This window comes from Pelmatolapia mariae, linkage group LG7 (genome assembly GCF_036321145.2).
Source record: "Pelmatolapia mariae isolate MD_Pm_ZW linkage group LG7, Pm_UMD_F_2, whole genome shotgun sequence".
In the NCBI taxonomy this organism is placed as follows: Eukaryota; Metazoa; Chordata; class Actinopteri; order Cichliformes; family Cichlidae; genus Pelmatolapia; species Pelmatolapia mariae.
In genome coordinates this window covers 43,788,809-43,813,894 of record NC_086233.1, presented here as the reverse complement: position 1 = coordinate 43,813,894, position 25,086 = coordinate 43,788,809, and the positions used below count along the sequence as shown (strand labels likewise).

General features: G+C 40.9%; 1 protein-coding gene across 1 annotated transcript in view; it reads left to right on the top strand.

Annotated features, from left to right (window-relative positions):
* Window positions 1-9,372, top strand: part of cspg4 (chondroitin sulfate proteoglycan 4) — a 71,687-nt gene extending 62,315 nt beyond the window's left edge. Inside the window, exons 7-11 of the mRNA XM_063480986.1 lie at window positions 1,262-1,460; window positions 1,950-2,081; window positions 3,323-3,483; window positions 5,910-6,087; window positions 7,088-9,372. Coding sequence (XP_063337056.1) covers window positions 1,262-1,460; window positions 1,950-2,081; window positions 3,323-3,483; window positions 5,910-6,087; window positions 7,088-8,913 — 2,496 coding nt within the window. The 3' untranslated portion in view covers window positions 8,914-9,372. The remainder of the gene's footprint in view (window positions 1-1,261; window positions 1,461-1,949; window positions 2,082-3,322; window positions 3,484-5,909; window positions 6,088-7,087) is intronic.
* The last annotated feature ends 15,714 nt before the right edge of the window (window positions 9,373-25,086 follow it).

Sequence of the window (25,086 nt, the reverse complement as noted above, 5' to 3'; positions counted from 1 at the left end):
TCGTCCATTAGCAACAGGGTTTCTGATAAACAGCCACCATTAATCTGTACAGAGAAATCAGTCACAGAAGCTGAGCAACTATTTCTTTTTTTTCTCCTTTGGTGGTATCCTCATTAGAAAAGAATCCCATCGAGATAGTTTGTCTTATGTTTTTATTTTATTTTTTATCAAAACACTTTCCAGGCTTTGGCTGTGTTCTTGTCAGTGTGTCTTAATCTGCACTTCCACCCAGAAATTCATACCGAGACTTTATGTGACACTGACAGACAGATTTGAAAAACCAGGTCCAGCCAGATGTGTCTGGTCTCATTCTACTATGGATAATTTTTTTATTAAGAGACGCTGTTTAGTTCACTGAAATTTGCAATTACAGATTTGAATCAGTTAAAGTAAGTGATCCTTGCTTTACTGAATGATTTTCATTTTAGGAGGAAATGCATATCCGGTTTGACCTCACGTATTAAACAGTGATCACATGTTCTGTTTTGTCCTCAGAGGGCAATAATTGTGTCCTCCCCAGTTCGATTACCAGTTTCTGGTCACTGAGCCTGTGCTTTGTTAGGATCTGTCGCTTTCTGTCTCCCACTGACTGACACTTACCACATTAACATCTACCACCGAAGTGTCCTCTTTTCCTCTGCCCAGAGGCTTTCTGGTCTTTATCCTGGGTCTGTAAAAAGAGGGAGTGTGGTATTGAAGGGTGAGTGGCTTTCTAGATCGATATTTACTTCTCACTGCAAGGCACCCTAAGCACACTCTCCCAACTGATTCCAGCTATTTAAGAATGTCTTTCTAGAGATCTGGCCCATTTCTTTCAATTAATGCTCTTTTCAGCCATCCGACCATTAGAAGTCCATTAAGGGCCCTCCACCTAGGGAGAGTCATTCAGTCTGCACTGCTGTGTTCCATCTTCTGATAACAGGCGTGTGTAGACTGCCATGGAGAAATAATTAACCTTTTAAATTCTTACTTTGGAGCTGGCTGCTTTATGTTTCACAGATAGGCTGGGTTTTCTTTTTGTACTTACCATCGATCGATCCATCTATCTATCTATCTGTCTATCTATCTATCTATCTATCTATCTATCTATCTATCTATCTAGCTATATGTAGAGTATTTTTATTTATTATTTATGTATGTATTTTCATATATTAAATAAAATACTGCACAAAATATCATGATACTGTATTGATGTTTTTCCCCGACCCCTAAAGTGTCTTTAACTGTGTTTCTCTCTCCTGTTGTCTTTGGTATTTCACAGGTTTTTGCTGGTGAGGAAGCTGATATCACTTCCAGCATGCTGAGCACTGAGGACGCTGACACTCCCGCAGAGGAACTGGTTTACAACGTTGAAATGCCGATCAATGGGAGGGTTGCACTGAAAGAGGCGCCTGATGATGAGATCCTAAATTTTACGCAGGCTCACGTAAACAAAGGCGAGGTCATCTTCGTCCACGAGGGTGAGATCATTAGAATAAGAGGTTAAGTGCTCGATCACGCTGTATCTCCGCTGACACGCTGATTACTCTGTGACCTTTATCTGCGTCTACCTCAGAGTGTTGCTAACACGACGAGCTTAAACACAGGTCTTTATGTTTCTCCAAGCAGAAATCTCAATAAACTTGTAATGTAATCAGAATGTCACTGGTATTGATCAATAGGCCAATTAAACCCTAGAGATATACTGTGGCTAGGTTGTAAAAAAAATAATTAAATAAGTAGTACATGTAATATTTATTTGTACCTTATTGTGACAAATACGTGGTGTTTTTTTACGTTCTAACAAGGCAATAAAGGTGTAGCAAGCTTTAAGCAATGTTCCGCCTTTTCAAGTGTAAAGACAATAAAGTTTCAGAGACACAAAAAAGGGGCACAAACACACAAAAGCAGATTCAAAGCTCGAACTTAACAAGTGACCCGTTAAAATTGTTCAATCTGTTCTGCTCCAGGTGAGGATTCTGGCAGCTTCAGTTTCACAGTGACAGACGGCGAGCACACGTCTCCTCTCTACAAATTTGTCGTCACAGCCAGGCCACTCACCATCACCATGGTAACGCAGGCGAACCTCATGGTATTTCCAGGTAAGATGCCAAAAAAAAAAAACCTTCTGAAGATGACAGTGATAGAAAGATAACCATGATGATGAATGCGCAGTCACACACACAGTATAGTTATTACAATGACAACATTTATTTTAAGAACTGGTTGTTAGTCAGGCTTATAACACACAGAATAAAAGTGTGTGCAAAACTTATTTAAGGTGTAATACACAGGATGTTCCTAAAAAACAACTTGTTTTTTTTAAAAAACACATTTTAGGTGTCAATTATGAACTTCTGAGGTGTAATCTTCTACCTGACCTTTCTTACTTTTTTCATATTTTGCTGTTTGGGATGCTTCTGGGCTTACAGTCTTTAGGAAGTGTGTGGGTGGGTGTGTATCCCTCAGCCAGTAACAGCTTGCTGGGTCCATGCTATTTCCATTTCCTTTGCCTTCCTGTCTGTGTTAAATTCATTTTACATCATGGGCCACATATGATTGATCTTAAGTGGATCAAGCCAGTGAAACACCCCTTTCTGTCAGTATAAAGAAGTTCATCAGTGCATTTAATCCATGAGACATTGCAGTTTCAACAATACAGTTTACAGTTTTTATACATGACAAAGAAATGCTGCCGTAGTAGATTATTTGTGCTCAAATCGTAAGAAATAAAGTTGTCGATTGTTCAATAGCAGACTGAAAAAACAGGAACATTTCTGTCATGGCATTGTTTTTTTGTTACTTAATTACTTTGGTGTAGTATGAATCACTTGGCTCTAAAACATCTGAAAATACAGTTAAGAGTCCAAAATGTATACTCTTTCACATTTTCCACATTCGTCCAGTGGGCCTTATTGGAGTCTTTGCCGAGCCGATTCTGGCCCCCGGGACTCATGTTTGACACCCCTTCTATAAGGTCTGTTTTTAACCAACAACAGACTGAGCTGCACGCATACACAGAGCAGAGAGGCTACAGGAGTAGTCATGATGATTTGTGAACATTAAAATCCAGAAATGTAGCACCTTTCTCCTTTATTTGTGCTTCTGAGCAGATGAAACAATCAGACGATAATGTATTTAAAACGTGGCTCCATCTGACACATTTCATGCTCTCCGCATCAGGAAGCTCATCTACCCTGTGCATGAGTTAAAGTAACCTCTAAAGTTTGGGGCTGTAATTTTACAAGCTAAACTAGACTGCAAAGAGGCCACATTCAGTAGAGTCATCAGCACTCATCAGAGGACTGCTTGTCTATGTGTGTGTGTGTTTGTCTTTTCACAGGAACAAGGCAGCCCATCACAAGCGCCAATGTGGGGGCTGTAACCAGTGGGGATGGAAATGAGATAAGCTACTCACTTATCCGCCCGCCTCGTTTGGGAAGACTCATCCTGGCCAATGACAGGAACCAGTACGAGGAAATTAGTCAATTCTCACAATCACAGGTGATTGCTTTTTCTGCGGGAGCTGCGAAATATGCATTTCTGGCATATGTTTCCTTTAGGAGACATTTAACACGTTTTCCTTTCTCTTTATCAGAAGTTGTAAATGATTTTATGTTAGCAGGGAGATATAGATCGACATAATAAACCATGAAATGAAATTGAAACAAAATTGTACGTTAGAAAATTGCAGGAAAAGATCCTTTAATGTTAGCTCCTTTTAATAATTACTTTTAGAGTTTCGGGGTTCAGTGAAAATATGTATTTCTGTTCTTTTTTCCAGAGTAAATCCTCTTTACTTTGAGATTTAACATCACTATTAATAGCAGGTCCGCGTGTCTAAGAAGTGACAGCTGTAAAAGGCACGTCACTCATCTGTTGCACAGACCATCAAGCACACATGGGAGATATAAGACATAAAACTGCTTCCATGCGTGTAAGACAGCTAATCCTATCAGCACAAGCTGGCAGCATAGGATCAACTTGTGCTGTTTTATGTACAGTTTTATTTCCTCTGCATACGCCCATACCTTTTTGACATGATAGAAAATGTCTTCTTGCTGTATTAAATGCTCTCAGACAATCAATAGTGCTGATTTTTTGGTGTTGTTTTTGCTTCCTGAAAACCAGCCTCTTGTACAGCTCTCTGATTACTGGCACTAAACGTTTCAGTTTGTACTTTGGCTCCAAGGAACAAATTAGTGGTGTCGGTTGCTGTTAACCAAGCAACAATGCTGTCCAGTTTTAGCAAATGTTCAAACAAGATTTGAGAACACCTCTTCTGCCACACCAGCCCTCTGTCCTCCTTCACTCCATCCATGAATGGTATCCTTCTTTTCCTCCTGTCTGTTCAACATCCTTTGTCCAGTAAATCTACTATCCCTCTTCTCCACCTCAGGATTCCCGATCTAACTTTATCTCCAAAGGTTTATTTGGACTGTTTTGGGGAGAATTTAATAACGCTCTTCCAAAAAGTTGATTCTGTTCAACTGGACGTGGCATTTAATAATGCTCTTTTTAGATATTTATGAATGAATATGAAGATAACTTTGCAATCCACATTCCTTTCTCTCATCCTACGTTCCCTATCAGCATCTTCACAGATACAGATAGGGAATGATTTGTAAATGTATATGTATTTTTTGTAAAATTAATTGTAATCTACTACTTAAATAGGAAGCATATTTATGATGATAGCAATAACTGTATTTTCATAAGGAAAGCAACTCAAAAGTTATTAGCTCTGAAAGTCGTGCTTTACTGTCTGATGCTGTCTAAACTCCCTTTTTTGTTTGTTCCATGTTCATGTCTGTAACTGCAGTTTGTTGAATCTGAATGTATTTTTCTTTCAAACTGACAACATGTGAAGCATGAACATTTCTTTCCCACCAGGGGGCATCATTGCTAGTGATGTCTCACTGGTATTAGGAGTTTTTGTTTCTTTGATATCCTTTTAATCCTTTTAATATTGTTTGAAGAGTGGGTGTGTGCAGCTTTGCTCTGCCTGTACCTTTATGACTGTTAAGTGCACATGCAATGGGCAGAGATGGAAAGGGCAGAAAGTAAGGATTTCTGAGTATAATAAAATCTCTTTGGCTTTTTGTGGCTAAAACCAATTTGCTTTGGCAACACCCTTCATCAGGGTGGGGTTCTTGATTCCAAAGAGCTCCGCTGTTCCATAACCACGTATATGTTTATTTGTCTAGCGTTATTATTATTATATAACCAAATATTCAGATTACAAAAAATAAGGAATATTGAAACTTTACTGATGCTAGTTTTAGCTTTTAATGGCTTTGGTTTAGGATTATGAGGCACACAGCGTCGATAGTTTAGCAGCGCCACACGTGCAGCTGTGTTGGCAACAGTCGGATCAAGACTATCTGTTCATTTCCATTCTTGACATCTGACCGTGCTTGGACGAGCATGAGAACAAATTATTTCCCTGAAAACTGCTCCTTTTGGACTGTGACAGAAAATCTAACACGTCGTCAAGCCGAAAGCGTTTGATGATTTGAGTTATTCGGCAGCGTGTGTTTGCTTTTTTCCTGCATGCAGAAATTCACATGTGCACCTTTTTCCGTGTTTGTTTGAGAGAGAGAGAGAGAGAGAAGAGGCAACAGTGACTTCAGGCAATCCAGCTGAGCTAAGCCAAACCACTGCTCCAAATAAAAATATCTTACCGAGCTAAAATACCAGTCTTTGCCTATAAAGTTAGTCAAGCAAACAAGTGACTGACTGCAGTGAGCCAGATGTCAGATAATGAATCCTCGATATTTCTGTCAGATTCTACAAAAGTTAGTTGGAATGAAATAAATAAATAAAATATCTGCTAAAATAAAACTTGCTTTGAAGTGATTGCCAAATTAAGAAATGATTTTATTTGAAACAACTTACCACCTTCTATTTTCGCTTCCTCTGATGCACAGCTGGAGTCAGGAATGGTCTACTATGAGCACCAGCTACCCGAGGAACCATTCTGGGTAGTGAAGGACTCCATCGAGCTCTCGTCCCAGTCAGCATCAGACGTCCATCACATCCTGCCCATAACCGTGTCTTATTATGCTGCTCACAGCAACATCTCCTCACAGCTGTGGAGGAACAAAGGTAAATGATGAAATGAGGGACATATGCAACACTTTCAATTAAGTAAATTGCATGTTTTTTTTACAGGCCACTCTGATAAATGAGAGTCTGCCTAAATGATCACTCTTGTACTTACCAAAAGCATACATATTATAAATACATGTGCACAGATGTTAGGAAGCAGAGATGAGAGTCTGCATCTGTGAAGCACCATTAGAAGACTCCAGCGAAGTCATTATTCAAACAGACATTTCAAGTATTTTTCTGTTAGTTAGCCGAGTTTATCCTTACCACACATTGTTGTATGCTGTAAAAGTAAAAAAGGTTACTTTGTGTGTTTGAGTGCAGAGCGTTCCTGCAGAACTTTAAAATAGTTTTTGTCTTTTTTATTGTATCCTGGAGGTGGCATTTTGCAAAGTGCTGTAAGAGTCTATGAATATGTTGGTGAATACAGCGCAATGCTATAATTGCTGATGTCTTTGGTGAGAGCACAAAGATTCAAATAATGTGGATCAGTGATGATTTGAATGCAACTTGTCATTCTCACACTTTACATATAAATGTTTAGTGATACATTTCAAAAAAGAGATGCTATTTCTAGGATATGTTGTTTTGTTTTTGGTTAAAAAATTCAAATCAAAACTGTGCTCAGACATTTTGGAAAAATTCACCCAGCAACCACGCATTTGTTACTGAGTATGGAAGAAAAAAAGTTCTATTTCTGGTGAATCTGCTGGTGAGTTGCAGCTTGTTCTTCATTTTAGATTCTCTTCCTTATTCTTTACAGTAATTTACTGTTAAGAGTCTGAAGTCACAAAGGGACCTGTCAGCCTTACTTCTGTTGCTGCCAAAACAACAAGCCCCCTGCTCCATCTGTCTCTCCAAATGTACTCCAGATTCGATTTCCTGCATAATTAAATATCAACAGGAGACAGACAAAAATAAATAGTAGGTATCTTTGGGGGGGGAAACAACTGGATTAAATTTAACATTTCTCTTCGTTTGTGTGTTTTCTGCTTAGGTCTGGATATTGTGCAGGGCCACAGAAAAACCATCGATGATTCAATTCTTGATGCTTCCAACCTTCTGGCTAGCCTACCGGAAGAAAACCGAGGAGAAGTGGATGTCATTTTTGAAATTAAGCGTTTCCCCGGTCGTGGTCGTATCATGCTGGATGGTCAGGACCTGCCCCGTAATACCCCGTCCTTCATGCAAGAAGATGTCATTCAAGGAAAGGTGGAGTATGTCCATGATGATTCGGCGGACTCGTCTGACAGCTTTGCTTTCAGAGCCCATCTTAAGTCTGAGGGCCGTGGTTTGACCTCACCTGCTGAGTCTGTGGTCCTGGAGGAAGTCTTTAACATCTCAATCAAACGGAGGGGCTCTGACCCCCCTGAACTAGTCACTACAGAAACACTCTTTGAGGTTCTTCAAGGCGCCATGACCCTCTTGACCCAGAGACAACTTAACACTCATGATGAGGACAGTCCTCCAGATGAGGTGCACTTCAAGGTGACCAAAGCACCTAGCAATGGTCGACTAGTTGACTCAGGCACAATGGAGGCAATCTCTGAATTCACACAAGAGATGGTCAACCGTGGAGAGGTGGGCTTCTACAGTGACAACAGCCTTGTAGATAGCGTCATGGAATTCATAGTATCAGATGGAGAACACCAAACCGAAGCATACATGCTACACATTGTCGTACTGGCCCACACCCTGCTTCTTGACATAGCCCCTGAGATCAAGGTGAAGCAGGGCAACGATGAGACCTTAGTGACCGAAGAGATGTTGAAGGTCAGCACTGGTGGCCCTATTGAGGAGGACATCCTTTATAAAATCACAAGTGCTCCCAAGTACGCCGCTGTCATGGTAGACCGGCAGCCTACATCTGCTTTTACCCAGAAACTGATTAAAGAAGGCCGAGTCAGTGTCCGCTTTGTCAAGTCCACTTCACCCCGAGACAGTGTTTCATTTACAGCCCGCAGCCGGGCTGCTAACATTTCCTCTGTCCTCAACATTACTGTGCAGCCTCTGGCCAACATTGCTCGGGATCCTCTCTTACCCCAGGGTGCGCTTGTCCAACTGGATAAAAAGCTTCTAGATGCAACTCCCCTTGCCAACAAGACCAAAGTTACCCCAACGTTCACTGTCATCCAGCAACCAAGAGGTGCTCGGTTTGTAAAGTCTGGAGGCCCAAACGCAGGTGACTCAGTGAAGTCGTTCAGCCAAAAGGACCTGGATGAGGGTCGTGTAGCTATGGAAGTCTTAAATGGCTCTTCTGGATCACACAGTGGTGCCACTCAGGATGAGGCTCGCTTCCTGCTCAAAGCTCACGGGGTCCCTCCTGCAGAATGTGTGCTTTCCTTCCAAACCGGTCCCTACAATGCCTCTGAAATTTACCCTGTCACTCTGTTGAGGATTCCCTCCAAAGACATTGATCATCTTCCTGGGTTCCCTCTAGTCACTCCAGTTAGCCCTCTCTGGCCCCACGGAGATGCCACTACAGCTTCTGGATCTGGCTCATATGGAAGACCACAAGCTGCCAAGCGCAGTAACATCTGGCCTATTATCATCCCTATCATGGTAATCCTCATTCTCTTGCTACTGGCAGCTGTCTTGGCCTACTATCTGATTCGCAAAAACAAGACGGGCAAGCACAATGTCCAGACGGCAGCATCCAAGCCCAAAAACGGCGAGGTGGCTACCACAGAGACCTTTCGCAAAACTGACCCAGCCAATAACATCCCAATGTCCAAGATGGACTCCAAAGACGCAGACCCTGAGCTGTTGCAGCACTGTCGGACAACAAACCCGGCCTTGAAAAAGAACCAGTACTGGGTCTGAAGCACTCTGAGATCGGACACAGAGGGAGTGTTGGGAAGTCTCCTCAAATCATTCCTCTCAATATTAAAAGCAGCAGTTTATACGAGGCTAATTTTGTTTAAGCCCTTTACTCAACTCAGCATAACTCTGGACAGATTCTCAGGCAATGAAACACTGAATACTTATTGGCAAAGAAAGAGGCAGTTTCTTATCTACAGAGGCTCAGGCCATGTCTATTTATTTTAGTTTTATCATTCCTCTTTTTCACAGGTCGCACGTTAAGACATAAACATGGCATATGTTTGCAAAGAAGTATTTAGGTTGTGCTCTGTCTGTGTATTCCATATTTATCGTAAGCTGACATTATTCAGTGAGCGGTTACACATTTTCAAGTCCCAGATTTGGTCAGATTTATTTTCTTGGTTCAGGAAAGCTAAACGTGTTTGGTGATGAATATGAAATGAAATGTAATATTTTCAAGAAGACAGAAAACTGCCTCTTTGTTTTAATTGTTTAAAGGTTCTTGCGTCTCAGGGCTAAATCTAGTTTAAAGGCCAACACGCCTTCATTCACTTTCTTACTGAAAAAGACAGATAAGAAGACTGATACCGTTTCACTACATCGCATGTCAATGATCATGAACTAAAGCTAAAGTCTCAAGTTTCATCTCATTTTTAGTCTTTATGCTACGTTAGGCAAATCTAAGCTAATGGTCTACTTGCTGTACTGAATACACAAATAAAAAAGCTGTACCAAGCTTTCCATCTAGTGACTGAATACACGTGTTTCCATAAAATGCAGAACTTTAATCTCATCGTGATTTGATTTGACTTTAATTTTACAGAGAAAAGACGCTTATTTAAAAGGCGTTTATAATCAAACCCTTGTTGTGACAGCGTGCACAAAATGAACTGGATTTAGCTCTGAGTCACGCCATCATCTGCCATATGTTATTGTTTCTAAATGCTTCCAAAGTACTTGTAAATATTTACTGGACTGGCACAGCACTGACCGCATAAATACACACTACACAGTCTGTAGACCGCAGGCAGGACGTTATTTCAGTGATGCTGGACTTTAAGACATCCGCATTGGCCGACAGGCGGGCGTGAGGTCATCTCAGAATGAGATGTTTCCAGTTCCTGGGTTTGCAATTATGAAATGAATAAAATATTGGTTATAATAATAATTGGTACTGTACTGGGATGTGAATAATAAATATAACAATCCACTTGTTAGGTTATGCTGATTAAAGAGGTAACTGACAGGAGGTCTTTGGAAGCTAGTTTCGCTTTTAAGCATTCCATATGTAAGTGGAATACATAGAAGTTATTTTCAACTTTTATCTATAAATATATATATATATATGTATGCTAAAACTAAGAGGAGTGCTACTGTAAGTTGGAAACTTCTTTTTAATGTGCATTTTTTTGGTCACTCTGACCTGTGACGCTTATCTTTTTTAAGGTAAATGAAACACAGCAAGGGGAAGTGAAAGTGCACAATAAAAAATACTGGATACAACTTTGATCCACTAAAAAAAGGAGAGAAAAAAAAGACTTAAACAACTTATTTTCTTAAAACTGTTTGATTATTTGCTGTACATTTTTCCTCATGCTGTGTACCAATGACAGCTTTGTTTTTCTAGTCATATACTGAATATACAATGGAGTATTCTTCTTCTATTGATCGTCTATTTTTGTAGTGTACTGAGTAAATGAAAAGTTAGTTTCCCTCCTGCAGCATCTTTTCCTGTTTTATGTGTAAATATTGTGATTTAGAGTACGGTTTTGGGCCCAATTAACATTTTGAAATCTAAACCCGTGGACCACTTTATTTACACTGTGAGATTTATTCCAGTCCAGTAAAAGACTTCAGCCTTTGATTCTTTTACACTTTTACAAAGCTCTCACACACATACTGTGGGGTGATATTTGTCCCATGCTTTCATAATACTTTGAGGTCAAAAAACACTGAAAAAATAGGCACAGCTGTTGCAGTGGGATGGATAGATTTCACAGATATAACCAATAAAGTGGCAAGGGGAGAGTGTATATCATGTTTTGCATCATAAGGTATTCTGTATGTACATGTAACTACATTCAGCTAGACTGAAATGATATAGATATGACGTGTGCGTGCGTGTGTGTGTGTGTTTGTGCAGGTGCCCGTCACTTCTCTGTTTCCTGCTTACTGCAGGTTTCATCACCACCTCCTCTCCTCATTCATTATTTATTATTTCTGTCATTCCCCACGCATCAATTCATATTCAGGCTATGTGTATTTTGTCAGAGATGAAACTTATCTGTAAACTGCAGGTGCCTTCACGAAAATAAATAGCGCTATTAGGAGAAAACTTGTTTCTGGAACAGTAGAAATGTCCTTTAAAGCCTCAGTATGTCTCGGACTTTGTTCTCAGTACTAATGGAAATAAAATGTTTGCGCAAAAAAACTGTGTTCATTATTCTGTCTGACTTTTATAAGTGCCAAGACTGCAAAATACAGTTACCAGTAACCCCAATTCATACATGCTTTAGTTAATATTTAGTTAACATTAATATTAAGTTAATGCTTATTACACTCTTGGACACTACTGGATCACTGGGCTCTAAGCTGAACCATAAAGCAAAACTATAAACATAAATGTTTATGACAGATGTTTATGCATTTCTGAAGTGAGCCGTTTAAATTTCATTTTGGCCAACCAGACTCTGCTGCATGCTGGAATAGAGGAAGTCTGCACTTTCCCACTAAGTAGTTTGCCAGTTATAAATGTGAAATCAAATCGTCCTGCGTTGCTGCTCTTGTGCTTGTTTTGATATTTACAGGCATAAACAAAGTGATTTCTACAAAGAGACTTTATTTTTAACGAGATTACCCCAGAGAGAAGTTCCTTGACTGATCCCTTATATGTTGTTGTGATTTGGCCCATATAAATAAAATTGAATTGAAATGTTTCCCTTTTTGGCCACCAGGCGGCGTTAGGGTGCAGGTGGCCAGTGTGGAGGGCTGAAGTGTTCCTGAATTTGTGAGCTCACATTTAAAAGCTCACTCTGTCTCCATCCGTCACTCTTTCCAGTGAATGGCCTTTGCATTCATGCTTTCTCTGAGCTCCTTACATTTCATGTGCTCTGCTGTCTTCTCCCGGCTTCTCATTGGTCCGCTGCAGCTCGGATTCGAGCTCACGTCACGCAGGTTTCATAAGCTACCTGGCACAGCTGTTCCTCCACATGTGTGTGCTTAGGTCATAACTCAGAGGAGCGCCGCGCATGACAGGTCGCGCGCTCTGGCAAGATAAATGTATTTTTTAAAAGAATACAGAAAAAAATGAGGACTGCTAAAGAACTGCCCCAAAACCGAAAGCAGTTTAGAAAACAAACTTGAAGAAACTGAAAATGAAATGATGAAAAGGAATCTGGATTGGTGTGTGTGTAGAGCCAAACCCTAAGTTCAAACTGAAACCCCCAGTTTGTGTGTGTGTGTGTGTGGGGGGGGGGGGGGGGGGGTGTATGTGCTGCCCTGTAGTGTTGATAACAAACTTGTTGGAGAAGGAATTTTAGTTCTGGCACCAAAAAGGTTGCGGTGTTGTAGATCTCAGCACTGCTGCCAAAACATGCAAACCCTCTTTGTGGGAGAAATCATTTCCTTCTCCTGATGCTAAGTGGACACCACCCACAGATCTGAGCAGAGGCTGTTTCTCTGTAACCACAGGATCCCCTCTTCCTGCTTCACAATCTTTACCTTAACCTAAAGATGTTTCTTAAAGCAGGACTCCTTTTTTTAAGTTTTGGCCAGGCTGAAGAAAGTAAGCCAACAATTGCTTGGTTTGGAACAAGCTGGCTCCTCCTCCCTCCCAAAAGCCCAACAAGAATGAAAACACATGAAGGAGGGAGGAAGGCGTTACCATTCTTGAGATACCATTAAAAAAAAAGAAAAGAAATGCTTGAAGTTCAACTGCGATTTCACGGGGCTAGAAAAAGTGACACATCAGATTTTTGTTGTGCATGCAGAGTTGGAGAACAAACACACGCGCGCACACACACACACACACACACACACACCCTTTTTTCTGCAGTCAAAGTTGCCAAATCTGAAAAACATGCAAAGACATGCACTTGAATTTTTGGCAAAATTGCTTGTTTGTCTTTTAAGAAGAAAAGGAGAAATGATCTTCTCCTTGTCTGTCCAAAACTTGACCAGTCTTTTATTAAAAACTTGTAGATAAAGTGAATTTATAATGAAAGCTTCAACTAGTTAAGTCAGCATTATTTCCAGCCTCTTTTTGTTTAACAGCATAACGTTGTGTGTTAACCTTCAATAAGAGACTGAGTTGGACTGTGTTGACATTGGCTTTAGCTCTTATAAGCAGGCTCTGAGTCACTTTGTTTGCTTTGGATTTTATTCAGGTTACAATATCTACAGACTCCAGCAGTTGTCGACACACAGCAAAGAGCACACAACAATGGAACTTACCTAAACTGGATGCTAGTGCTGTGTGGTAATGCTCATTCTGGTATCAATCTGATACCAAGGAATACAGAGCCAGTGTTGCCGATACTTCTAACCTATAAAGACAGCTTATATAGGAGCGAGCAGCGTGTCATGATTTATGAGATGAATCCTCATTCATTTGAAAATTCTGAACACATTTCACTGACCAATAAATCATTCTAATTTCCACAATAATTAGTTAATACAACAAAACACACCTTTCAGCTTTTAATGAATTTTTTGGAGACCTGCAATGTAAATGTGCAGAAGCTGATTTGAGGTCAGTCAACACAAAAAGGTCCGGACATTTTTCATAGTTCATGTTTGAGGTATATTTTTTTATTTCCAAAAGAATAACAATAATTAACACAGTTCAGTGGGCTAAGTACTGAACTTAATCTGTAGGTACTGTAAGGTATCGACCCTCTTGCACCAGTATAGATCCGATACCAATACCAGCATTCAGTATTGATACTGAATGCCTTTCAGGGCGTGCTGTTCCCACCTTCCCATGACATTTCCCACTCCAGTGCTGACAGTTGTGACACACGTCGGCCTTTGAAGAGGCCAAACTTCCAGTACAGTACAATTACAGTACAAAGAACAGCTTCATCCACCAACACATTTCAGCTTTGTGGCTTTGATCAGCGTCAGAATAAAACCCAGACAGGATTTAAACTAGGATATGGTATAAATGTGGATGTGATTAGCTATAACCCTGTTGGCAGGTGTGCTGCTGGAGTTTTGACCTCTTCTGAATGAATACTCTGCAGCTCATACCCTGTTGCCATGATTAAACAGTCAGATTAGCATTTTTGTTCCCTTCAGGGTTGCAGATACAGAAATTAAACAAATGCACTGTGTTTCCATCCACAGTGCTCTGAAATTGTAAGCAGGGGTTCTGCAGAACTATGATTGTCTGCATATCCTCCTCCCTCCCAAAAGTCCAAAGACCTGCAAAGATTAGTCAAAATTAGTCCGTGCTGTTTTTACCCGCCATTTTCACAGGCAGCTGCTCCCCTTGAATCCAGTAAGCGGTGGAAAAACACAAAGATGTGTACCTGACCAATCAGAAGTGTTCAGCACTGCCCGCCAAACTCCAAGTTCTGTACTTTTACTGGCCTCAAGCAGGGACTGTTTAAGGTCATTAGAACCTAATTTAGACCCTGGCACATGGAACTGAAAGTCACTGAGTTATTGCAAAGATTCAAATTCCTTTGGGAGTTCCTGCAGTTTTGATTTATTGCTTATTTATCTCTCCTGGAATGATAATGATAAATGGAAGGAATGAACTGCATGCATGCGGCACTAAAATAAATGATACTCGATACATGTGTCCGTATTGTAAAAGTATCGCCTAAGATTCGGTCTGAACACACAAACAGCGACTCTGCACTTGCCCACAGCTGTCAGAGGAGGTTTTGAGGTGGTCCCCATGGGCCACGTGTATAGTCGGTACATGCTGGGCCGGGGCCAGAGGAGTGAAACACAACCCTGTTGTAGCAGTTGGTCCTGAGAGTAGAAAGGCCTTTCATTCACACACAAACAGCTGGTAGATAACAGATGATAGTTTTATATTGCTTAGTGCTGCCCAGTGTGTGACAATAAACAGTGCGGATGATATCAATTAGAAATTGGCATTCATTCTGCTATGATGATAATTCCCTAAAGTTTTAGCTACAGCCTGCTCTGTTAATTATATACTTATTATTTATTTTATTAATTGTGGTTTATTTATCCAGGTTTAATAAAAATCACTGAGGTTAGAATCTCTATTTCAAGAGAGACCTGCCCAAGAAAACATGCAAAGGTTAGATTTTGGAGATAGTAACAGATTTAATATTGTGTTCAAAAATACTAAAGGAACGTTTTTAATCACAGTAAAGCATCAAATCACTTAAACTTCTGGGATATTGATCTGGTTAGTTAAAATTCAGAAAGGAGGCGCAGCAAAACAGGAATGACATTTTTTTTCAAGCCCCAAAACAGGAATGACATTATTCCCTGCTCATCTTTTCTGTGTCTCTTTTTCACTGGTTTTGCATTTACCAAGGGTCGGTGTCACCACTGGTAGCGTGAGGTAATACCTGAACCCTACTGAGGTTACACAGGTAGTCCAAATCCTCCAGCATGACACATCAATACATGCTACTGCCAGAAGGTTTGCTGTATCTCCCAGCACAGTAGCACAGCACAGGAGATTCCAGGAGACAGGCAATTATGCCAGTACAGCTGGACAGGGCTGTAGGTCTTTAACCCATCAGCAGGACCGGCATCTCTTCCTTTTTGCAAGGACGAATACTGGCATTGGCATTTCCCAAAGAATACCATAATTGGCAAGTTCACCACTGGTGCCCTGTGCTTTTCATAGATGAGAGCAGGTTCATGCTGAGCACATGAGACAGATTTGCATGTGTCAGGAGAAGCTGGAGAACATTATGTTGCCTGGAACATTATTCATAAAGACCAGTTTGGTGGTTTGGGGAGGCTTTTCCATGCAGGGCCACACAGACCTCCACAGGCTAGGCAACAACTCCCTGAGTGCTATAAGGTATCGGGATGAAATCCTTGGACTCACTGTCAACATTAATGAATTTGGGAATAACTGGGAACAGCACATTGGAATTGTCCAGTTGTGTTGGCAAAGCCGCTGTAATTCATAATCCCTGACTGTCCATGTAAACAGAATAATTCTACCTTTTATTGCTCAGTATCTTTTTAGCTCCAAGACGTTAGCAGTTAGCTTATTGGATATAATGTAGTTAATAAGTTAATAACAGGAAGGACAACCTACTGTATATTGCAAACATGTTTTTAGCAACTGACCTCCAGTCTTTTCTAATCCCATACAGTTCATTCCTCAGCTGACTACACAGCCCCACCAGCAGGGCAGCTTCCCTCTGAAGTCACTCAAATGGCTTCTCTGGTTCATGGCCTGACCAGAAAAACAGATGATTCCTCCAAGCCAGGACTGAGCAAGTACCCTGGCCTGTGAGAAAGGCACTGTGGTTGTCCTGCTTTGTTACTCCCTTTGGCTGGAACACTATTGTCATGGAAATCTCTGTTTTGTTTTGTGTGTGAGAGTGTGCGCATGTGTGTGTAATACCCCACAGTGGAGTGGGATAGACTACAGAGAGCTGCAACCAAGCCTCCTTTTATCTTCAGTCCACCTCACCTCCTTGTCCCACCCCAGAAATCACGAACAGAGGCCAAAACCCCAACAGGGAATCATCGGGGTGGCTCCCAGTCACTCAGGTTATCAGATTTGGGTTGTGTGATTGTTGGGGTGGGGTGGAGCTCTCCCTCCAGGGTTTATTGTGTCACTGCATGGAGCAAGAAAAACAAATTCATCAGTTTTAAGACACACTCATTAAAATAAAATGGAAAACAATTTTGGGGGGGTTTACCTCACCAGAGAACAAAAAAAATTTCTTTCCCTGATGCTGTTCTACAAATTTTTACAGTTTGCTTCTGAGTCAAAGGTGGGTTTGTAGAAGAGAAATATTGTGCAAACTCTGTGTCGATTTTGGAAATGAAACGCACCGATCTGTAACTTAACCCGAGGAAGTGCGGTCCTGAGGTGGATCTGAAGGTGCAGGAGCAGGGTGGAGGCGGAGGCCCAGACGTGGTATGCGGGACCCAAGTAAGAAGTTATTTTAAGCGAGAACCCTTCTGGAAATTCAACAGCAATGTCTGCTTCCACTGCTGTTCATCACCGGCGTCGCTCCGCAGGCCACCACGTAACAATGTGAACCATCCAGTGGGTGGAAAAACTTTGCTCTTTAATCAAATTCTAAAAGCAGTCGAGAGTGTGGACTGAATATCTGTTTACCAAACAATGAGCTTTATGTTTGCAACCAGTGCAAAATATAAAAGGTTTTCAAGGGGAGTTCTCCTGTGAAAACAGCTGTAAAATGTTGTTTTTTAGCTCCAGCTTTGACAAGTCTGAGAACAGATCAAGTGATCATGACAGTATTGTAGACGTGCCTTGGAAAAAAACCCTTTAACAAACTTTTAAATGTGCAGCCTAGTAGTTCATGTTTTTTCCCATTTGAATGTGAGAAACGTTTATGGATAACTTTTTTTTAATGCCATTCTGTCAGATGATGTGAAGGTGATGTGAAACCAGTTGAAGCAAACATCGACCTTCAAGCCATATTGTGATTTACAGTAGCAAAATCCTCAAAGTAATGGCTCAAAAAGAAGAAACGAAAGCTTGTGAAATTCCCTGGTCACCTCGACTTGCAACAGAAAAGGTGAAATGATTTGATGTCGAGAAAAGTCAATGACAGCTATGCAGCGTCCTACACTCTAATATGAATGCATATATAACAGCACTGTCCTCGCTTCTACCATGGCGTTGTTTTTGTTTTGGCACAGGAAAACAATGTGCACTTTGCACAGGCCTGAATCATACTAACACATCTCCTGTGAGCTCACTTGACAGTTTAGACACCAGGAATGTGACATGTTTACAAAGTGAGTGGGTGTTTTCATTGCTGGTGAGGAAGATTTGCTGGGATGTGGCTAATTTCTGGCACTATCTGTTCACAGTTTAGTCTCAAACCATTGAGGACTGCTTGAGTCAGAGGAGGACAAAGACAACAAAAATCACGGGCTGCAAACAAGACAGGAAAACAAACTTGGCATGCCTCCATGGCTGAGCAACCAGGGTAGATTTAGCGTTTTTGTCTCTTTTTTTCCCCTCTTATCATCTTCCCTTTGGTCCATGCTTAAACTCCAGCATTTGCACAGAGCGTGAGGTTACCAGATAACCAGGCTCAGCTCATTCACTCCTGTGTTGTAGGTCACACTCTTATTGTAGACTCTTTGATAAGGCTATCTGGGATTTGTATTTTCCCACTTTGAATTTCACCTCTAAAGAGTAACTGAGAAACTTTATAAAGTCTGCCTGTTACACTGAACGGATACTGAGGGACTAGAGGTCTACGGCGAACTACTGTTAAGTATTCTGTTAAGTCCTTAGATAGTGTCACAGTTACTGAGGTCTTTTTGTTTGTTTTCTTACTTTTATTCTTTTTAAGAACTCAAAGTGGGATCACTAGTATAAACCGTTCAAGGCAACATATCTTCTCCGAAGCTGAAATTTCCCCGTTTACCATTGAGTATTGAGTCTGTGAATCCAGAAGGATCAGGATAAGTCTGTGATCATGTTTTGGGAATGTGATATTTATTTTTGAACATTTTATTCCATTTTCTGTCGCTATTCCTTCTCTGGGTTATGTGGTCAGCACTCTAAACATAGACCTCTAGACCTTCCTTTCCCTGAGGCACCTCTTCCTGCTCTTCTGGGGGGACACCAAGGTGTCCCAAACCAACCAGGAGACATTATTTGTCCACCGTATGCTCGACCTGTTCTAGGGTCTCTTCATCAGTCGGACATGCTCGAAACATGTCGCCTAGGAGACATCCAGGAGGCAGTCAGATGCCCAAGCCACCTCAACTTACTTGTTTTGATGTGAAGAAGTAACAGCTCTACTCTGAGCCCCTCCCAACTGACAGAGCTCCTTAACTTAACCTAAATCTAAAGCAGAATTCATGCATAGTGTGTTTGCAGTCTGCTGGCTGTCCGGGGATGGCCCATCTACCTGCAGCAAGCTCTGTTTTCAGATGGAAGCAGTGCAAAGTATGTCATACAACTGGTCTCTGGGGCAGTTTTGGTTGTGTTCTTGTTGGTTCGTCACCCGGCCCTGGAGAGGAACGAAGTTATAACAGTTAAAGGTATAAAAAGAGCTGAAGTGAAAGTAAGTGTTAAAAACAACGAAAAGTGTCCAGGCAGTCACTGTCTGTGCTTTTCATGCTGTATTTTTCTTTCAGTCACTACTAAGACCTCATGACTGTAGGGGTGAGGTGGGTAGACAGACGGCTTTGCTCTTGCTTCACAACAACAGACTAGTACACTGTCCACATTACTGAAACCTATGCATCAATCTGTCTGTTAATCTCGCGCTCCCTTCTTTCCTCATTTTTAAAAATGAGCTGTGTCCTAAGGTGAGGATTTCAAGGATTTAAAATTATGTGAACTCCTCCACTTGGGGCACAACTCATTCCTAATCCTAACCCATAGTGGGGCTTTCCAGCAGAGAAAACTTCAGGTGGGGTTAAGTTTTCATCCCAGCTGTTTCACACTTGCAGAGTGTGAAACAGCTGGGATGTGCAAGCGGGAGGTCATCACTCAGTGAAGCCAGCAAAAACACAGCATTTGCAAAAAGCAGGGGTGAGATCCTAAGACCCTTAAATCCAACACCCTCTGCACTTGGCAGCCCCTACAAACTCTGGCTACGTCTACACTAATGCATTTTCGTTTGAAAACACATCGTTTTATCTCCATTTTGGCCTCCCGTCCACACTGAGATGGTGTTTTCACTCATGGAAAACGCAGCGTTTTCAAAACGCTCTCGAAAACGCATATATTTGAAAACGGTGCTGTCACGTCGCAGTGTGGACAGCGAAAACGCAGACTTTCTAAAACGATGACGCATGTTAGTCATATGATGCAGTCATGTGACCAATTAAACTAAGATAGCGGAGGGCATTATACAGCAGTTGTTTTGTTTTTTGTTGTTGTTGTTGTTTTGTTTGCTCTCAATTTTGACAGCCCTGTTAAAGATTAATATCAGTTTGTACATGCTCCAGATAGCTTTTCTTCAAATTCTTTAACTCTCACTCGCTTTTGCAACTTTGTACTTTTGTGTTACTCGCAGCAGCAACTCCATCTCATTGTTAGTCCATTTAAAAATCTCTATGCTTTTCCTCAACATTTTGCCGCGACTTTTCAAAGAGCTGGAAAGTAAATAAGCGGCAGACTAAATGAGACAGGTCGAATCTTCTTGCGTTTCACGCATGCGCAGTACTGGAACATAAGCGTTTTCAGCCATTTCTATGTGGACGCGCAACTCTGTGAAAACGACTAAAAAACGCTAGTGTGGACGCGGAGCGTTTTCGTTTTCAAATCTATCCGGGCTAGTGTGGACGTAGCCTCTGTCTGAGAAGAATAAGTCTGGATTACTTCTGAGAATGTGAGCCAGGCTCGTCCTACACTTGTACAGGGACCACCACACACCACACAGATCAAAAGCTCATTTAAAAATAAAGTCCCGCCTCCATTAACAACGTTCATGCCAGTTCATCCATAATGTTTTTGAGGGTTGCTTCTAGCAAACAGGCAACCAGACAAATAACCTCCTTGGTGGAGATTAAGTCTCAGATACTAACACTCTATTGTGTTTCTTGTCCCTCGGCAATATTTAAGAAAACAGTGGGAACAAACTCATGCCCAAAACTTTTTCATACCAGTTAACAAGTCCCAGTTGGATGCATTTCATTCTCAGAGTTTGTGTTCAATGATGGAGGGGTTGACTATGAAAACATTCCAGTGTTTCATTCCAACAATACATATTCACCATTAAAAACAAGCAACTGAGTAACACTCTTCCCAAAACAGTGTGGTCAATAACACTAAAGTGGAAACATCAAGCAATGAGTACTGTACATCAGAGAGCAGTGAATCACAAAGCGTGGACGTCTGTGTTGTTGGAATAAAACCTTTTAGTTACGCTTGGCTGTATCATTTCTACAGTCTAGTGTTAGTTTTTCAGTGTTGACATTTGCTCTGTTTCTCAAACAGATTATCTGTCCAGAGGGAGACCAGCGAGGAGCAAGTTTGGTATGAGATAGCTTTGCTAAAGTGTGTGTATGGATGACTGTCACTGTTAAAATCATCATTCCAGAGCCTGTCTAAAAGATGCCTGTGGTTCTTTGTTTTGTTTTGTTTTTCATCTTACACTCAAAATGAAAGCGAAGGCAAGATTCTTAAGTGGTTTGGGCCTCAAAAATATATATGCAGGATTTGATTCATTATCGATAACTGGATAGATTTTTTTATTTTTATTATCATTCTCGGCAGATGGCCGCCCCTCCCTGAGCCTGAATCTGCTGGAGGTTTCTTCCTTTTAAAAGGGAGTTTTTCCTTCCCCTTGTCGCCAAAGTGCTTACTCATAGGGGGTCATATGATTTGTTTTTTTTGTATTATTGTAAGGTCTACCTTACACTATAAAGCAGCGGTCCCCAACCTTTTTTGCGCCACGGACCGGTTTATGCCCGACAATATTTTCACGGACTGGTCTTTAAGGTGTCGCGGATAAATACAACAAAATAAAACTAGTACCGGTACCGAAAAAAAGAAGATTTATTCATAACACACGTGAAAAGACCCAGGAAAACCGAGTTAACGATAAAAACGATAACAAAATAACGCTGAAAACCGATAAAAACCCTGAAAACCATACATTTCACACCTGAGCCTCAACTCTCGCGGCCCGGTACCAAACGACTCACGGACCGGTACCGGTCCGAGGCCCGGGAGTTGGGGACCGCTGCTATAAAGCACCTTGAGGCGACTGTTGTTGAGATTTGGTGCTTTATAAATAAAACTGAATTGAATTGAATTCTTTTTTTGGCCCGTTCTTAAACCTCTAGATATCAACAATTTTTTCTTTCCTGCACTCTATTTGAAAAAAAAAAGCAGCTACATACAATACTCAAAGTCACAGAACTCAGTGTTACGATCAAGCACATACCATTGTGATTCAGTGCAGTCAGATCTGTTGGTACTAGCCCATTAGTTGTACAGAGATAAAGTTGCTACACTAATGCCTGTTGTCGTTAGGCTTATATGAGATCATTAAAAACACGAATCCATGCCTCCATCCCTGCTATGGCAAGTCAGAATACTACGATGAAGGTCTCGTCTGCAGTTACTTGAGCCTCACCTGCAAGCACACCTGCCTCTCTTTCCCTTGAAGTAGTTATCAGCTGTCAGTTGTGTTTGCACAGCTACATTGTAGCATCCTGTCTTCTTGTTTGCTTGTCTATTGGGAGGGGATTGTATTTTCATATTTATTTACATGCAGTGACATTTACTTTCATGGAGGTCTATGCCTTTATTTTTTTTGATTTATGAGATAAAATCAAAAAAACAGAGAGAAGGTAGAATATTCACTGTCATGGAAACCACCAGATACTTGGACTCACTGAAGGTTCAGTTCGGTGAGTTTATTTACAGTGAATGATGCACAGTCAAAAACACAAGAATAATGTTAGTGATACACAAACACAAAGCACTGCTCACCGTACTCCACAAATAGGTCTCTCCAGGAGATAGGCTGTACAGGACTGTAACACATGAAAACATGCATAAACATGCTCATTTATTCCAGATATTATTGTAACTACTTATTGTCAGCAGATTAGACATGCAAACCTGTCTCTGGACAGCTGACAGTGAGCCGGTTAAACAACAACAACAGGTGGTTATAAGTTAACATTACACCAGCTAATGTTAGGCTCAAGTGTCCTAAAATTCACACTTTCTAAATAGTTTCTGAGTGCAACAATGTTAAATCCACTTCAAAGAAAGTTTTTTTAATGTTAGCTAAAAGCACCAAATTGAGGCTAACAGCAGCTGACAGGGGCAAAAACCGCAGCACTTACCTGCAGAAACGTTCAAGATATACTCAAAAAAATAATCAAATATACTCATATAACAAAAATGCTCTCAAAGAAGAACGGTGGCCAGACTTGTTTGTCCTACAGTAGCTAACGTAGCTAGGGTTATGCACCTGAACTGAGAGAGGTAAGAAAACCAAATTCAGTTGACTGCAGTCGACAATCTAGTAACATGTAGTGGTGAGATTTTACACATTTTACACAAAGGTACATGAGATTGTACCTTTGAAGTTTCAATATCTATGAAACGGAATACAGTAATGTGTAATTCATCAACTGCATTCAAAAACTGCAGCTTCCTTGGTCTGAAATTTTCTGCAGTCATGTCTAGCTTAGAAGAAAAAGTGTAGCTGTGGATCAATCGCTAACATTTAAATGACTATCCCATTTTGTAATGCAGAGTCTGTTGCACTATTATGATTCACTGAGAAAGCTGCTGAGTGGACTTGCGTAATCATTAATACATTTGCCCCACCTTGGCTTTTCCTGCTACAGCAAATCTAAATACTGTGAAATATGGCTATTGTTACGCCATAGCCTTAAACTTTAACCCTGTACAGCACAGCATTACCCCAGGGCAACAGAAAGTTTTTTAAGCCAGTACATGAGAACTTAAATGATGCCAACCAATCAGAGTGTTTGGGAAAGTATCAAATTTCTGTCCAACCAGCACTTCCAGGTGTAGGGGCAAGTTGAAATGTGGTCCTAAATATAAAAGTCTGTGCAAATCCAAGCAAGAAGATAGGGCAAGCCAGTGATGGGATATCTTAAAAGTATGAAAAGAAGAGGAAAAAGCAGACACCCACAGCTCGCATTCCAGATCAAAATCTTATCTTGGACAATACAATATAATATATCACTCTGGCCAACATTATGTGACAACCCCATCACCTCTACTAGTCGTGGCAGATGGCCGCCCCTCCCTGATTCTGGTTCTGCCGATGCTTTCTTCCTGTTAAAAGGGGATTTTTCCTTCCTGCTGTAGCGAAGTGCTTGATTATAGGGGGTCATCTAATTGTCAAGGCATTCTCTGTATTGTTCTACGTTCATTACATTACAATATAGACCACCTTAAGGCAAATTGTTGTTTTGATTTGGCGCAATATAAGTAGAACTGGATTGAATCGAACAAGGCAAGATGCAGGGTTCTTGTGGGCACCAAAAAACCAAAAGTGTGTGTTTAAAATACAATGTGCACCTCGGTTTTACAGCACAGAAGAACTGTTTTGGAAAGTTTTACACAGAATGACAGCAGCGTCTTACAACATGAGAATGAATAAAACATGACATCAGACAATTCGAACCTAAGTCCGTATCAAGTCATATAAGGAAATACGTTTCAAGTGTTTTTCAATTCTTTGTTTCAAAATGTTTGGAAGATTTTCTGATATTTGTATTGCTTTCTAACAGTTGTGTAATGATCTACGAGTTAATAATTTTCTCTTTTGTTTTACACCATTGTTGCACAAATATCTTGGAGAGGGGATGTCTGTAATATAAAACTGTTTATCCTGGCAATAAAATGGCCCAAAATGAGTCAGAAAATTATGTTTAATAATTTTCAGCATGTTCCATCAAACTGTGTGCGCTCTCACTCCCTCTCACTTTGTGTCATTTTTGGATGTAGCAAGCAGCTGTTTTTTAAATGCTCTAAAAATAAGAAGAACTGCTGCACAGTACCTGCTCAGCCACAGGTGGACAGGGACAAACAGTCAAAGCATTTAAACCAGGATTTATGATCTGTATTAACTCCATGTCATATGGTCCAAAAGTATCAAAACCATTCTAAATATATTTCATTTCTAGTGTGAAACTGTAGGGACTAGTTATTCTGAGAGCCCTCAGCAGCTGAAGAGACAGACATTCCTCTCAGGACCTACCTTCAATAGTTTCTGCAGGTTTCAAATGTGTTCATATGCAAAAAGAAGTTTTTTGGTGAATTTGACACTGTCAGGTTAGTTCAATTACTTTTATACGCCACAAACATCAGGCATGCAGTAATACAGACTCGGCAATTCATACACACTCAACATGTCTCCTGTGTGAAGTCTGTTTGCTTATTTGCATGTGTGTGTCGGCTCAGTCTCGCCATGAATTCCAGCTAATCGTTCCATTTTCTTCCAGGCCGCTGTCTTTGTTTCCCCTCGCCTGTAAATACAGTGGGTGCAGACATTA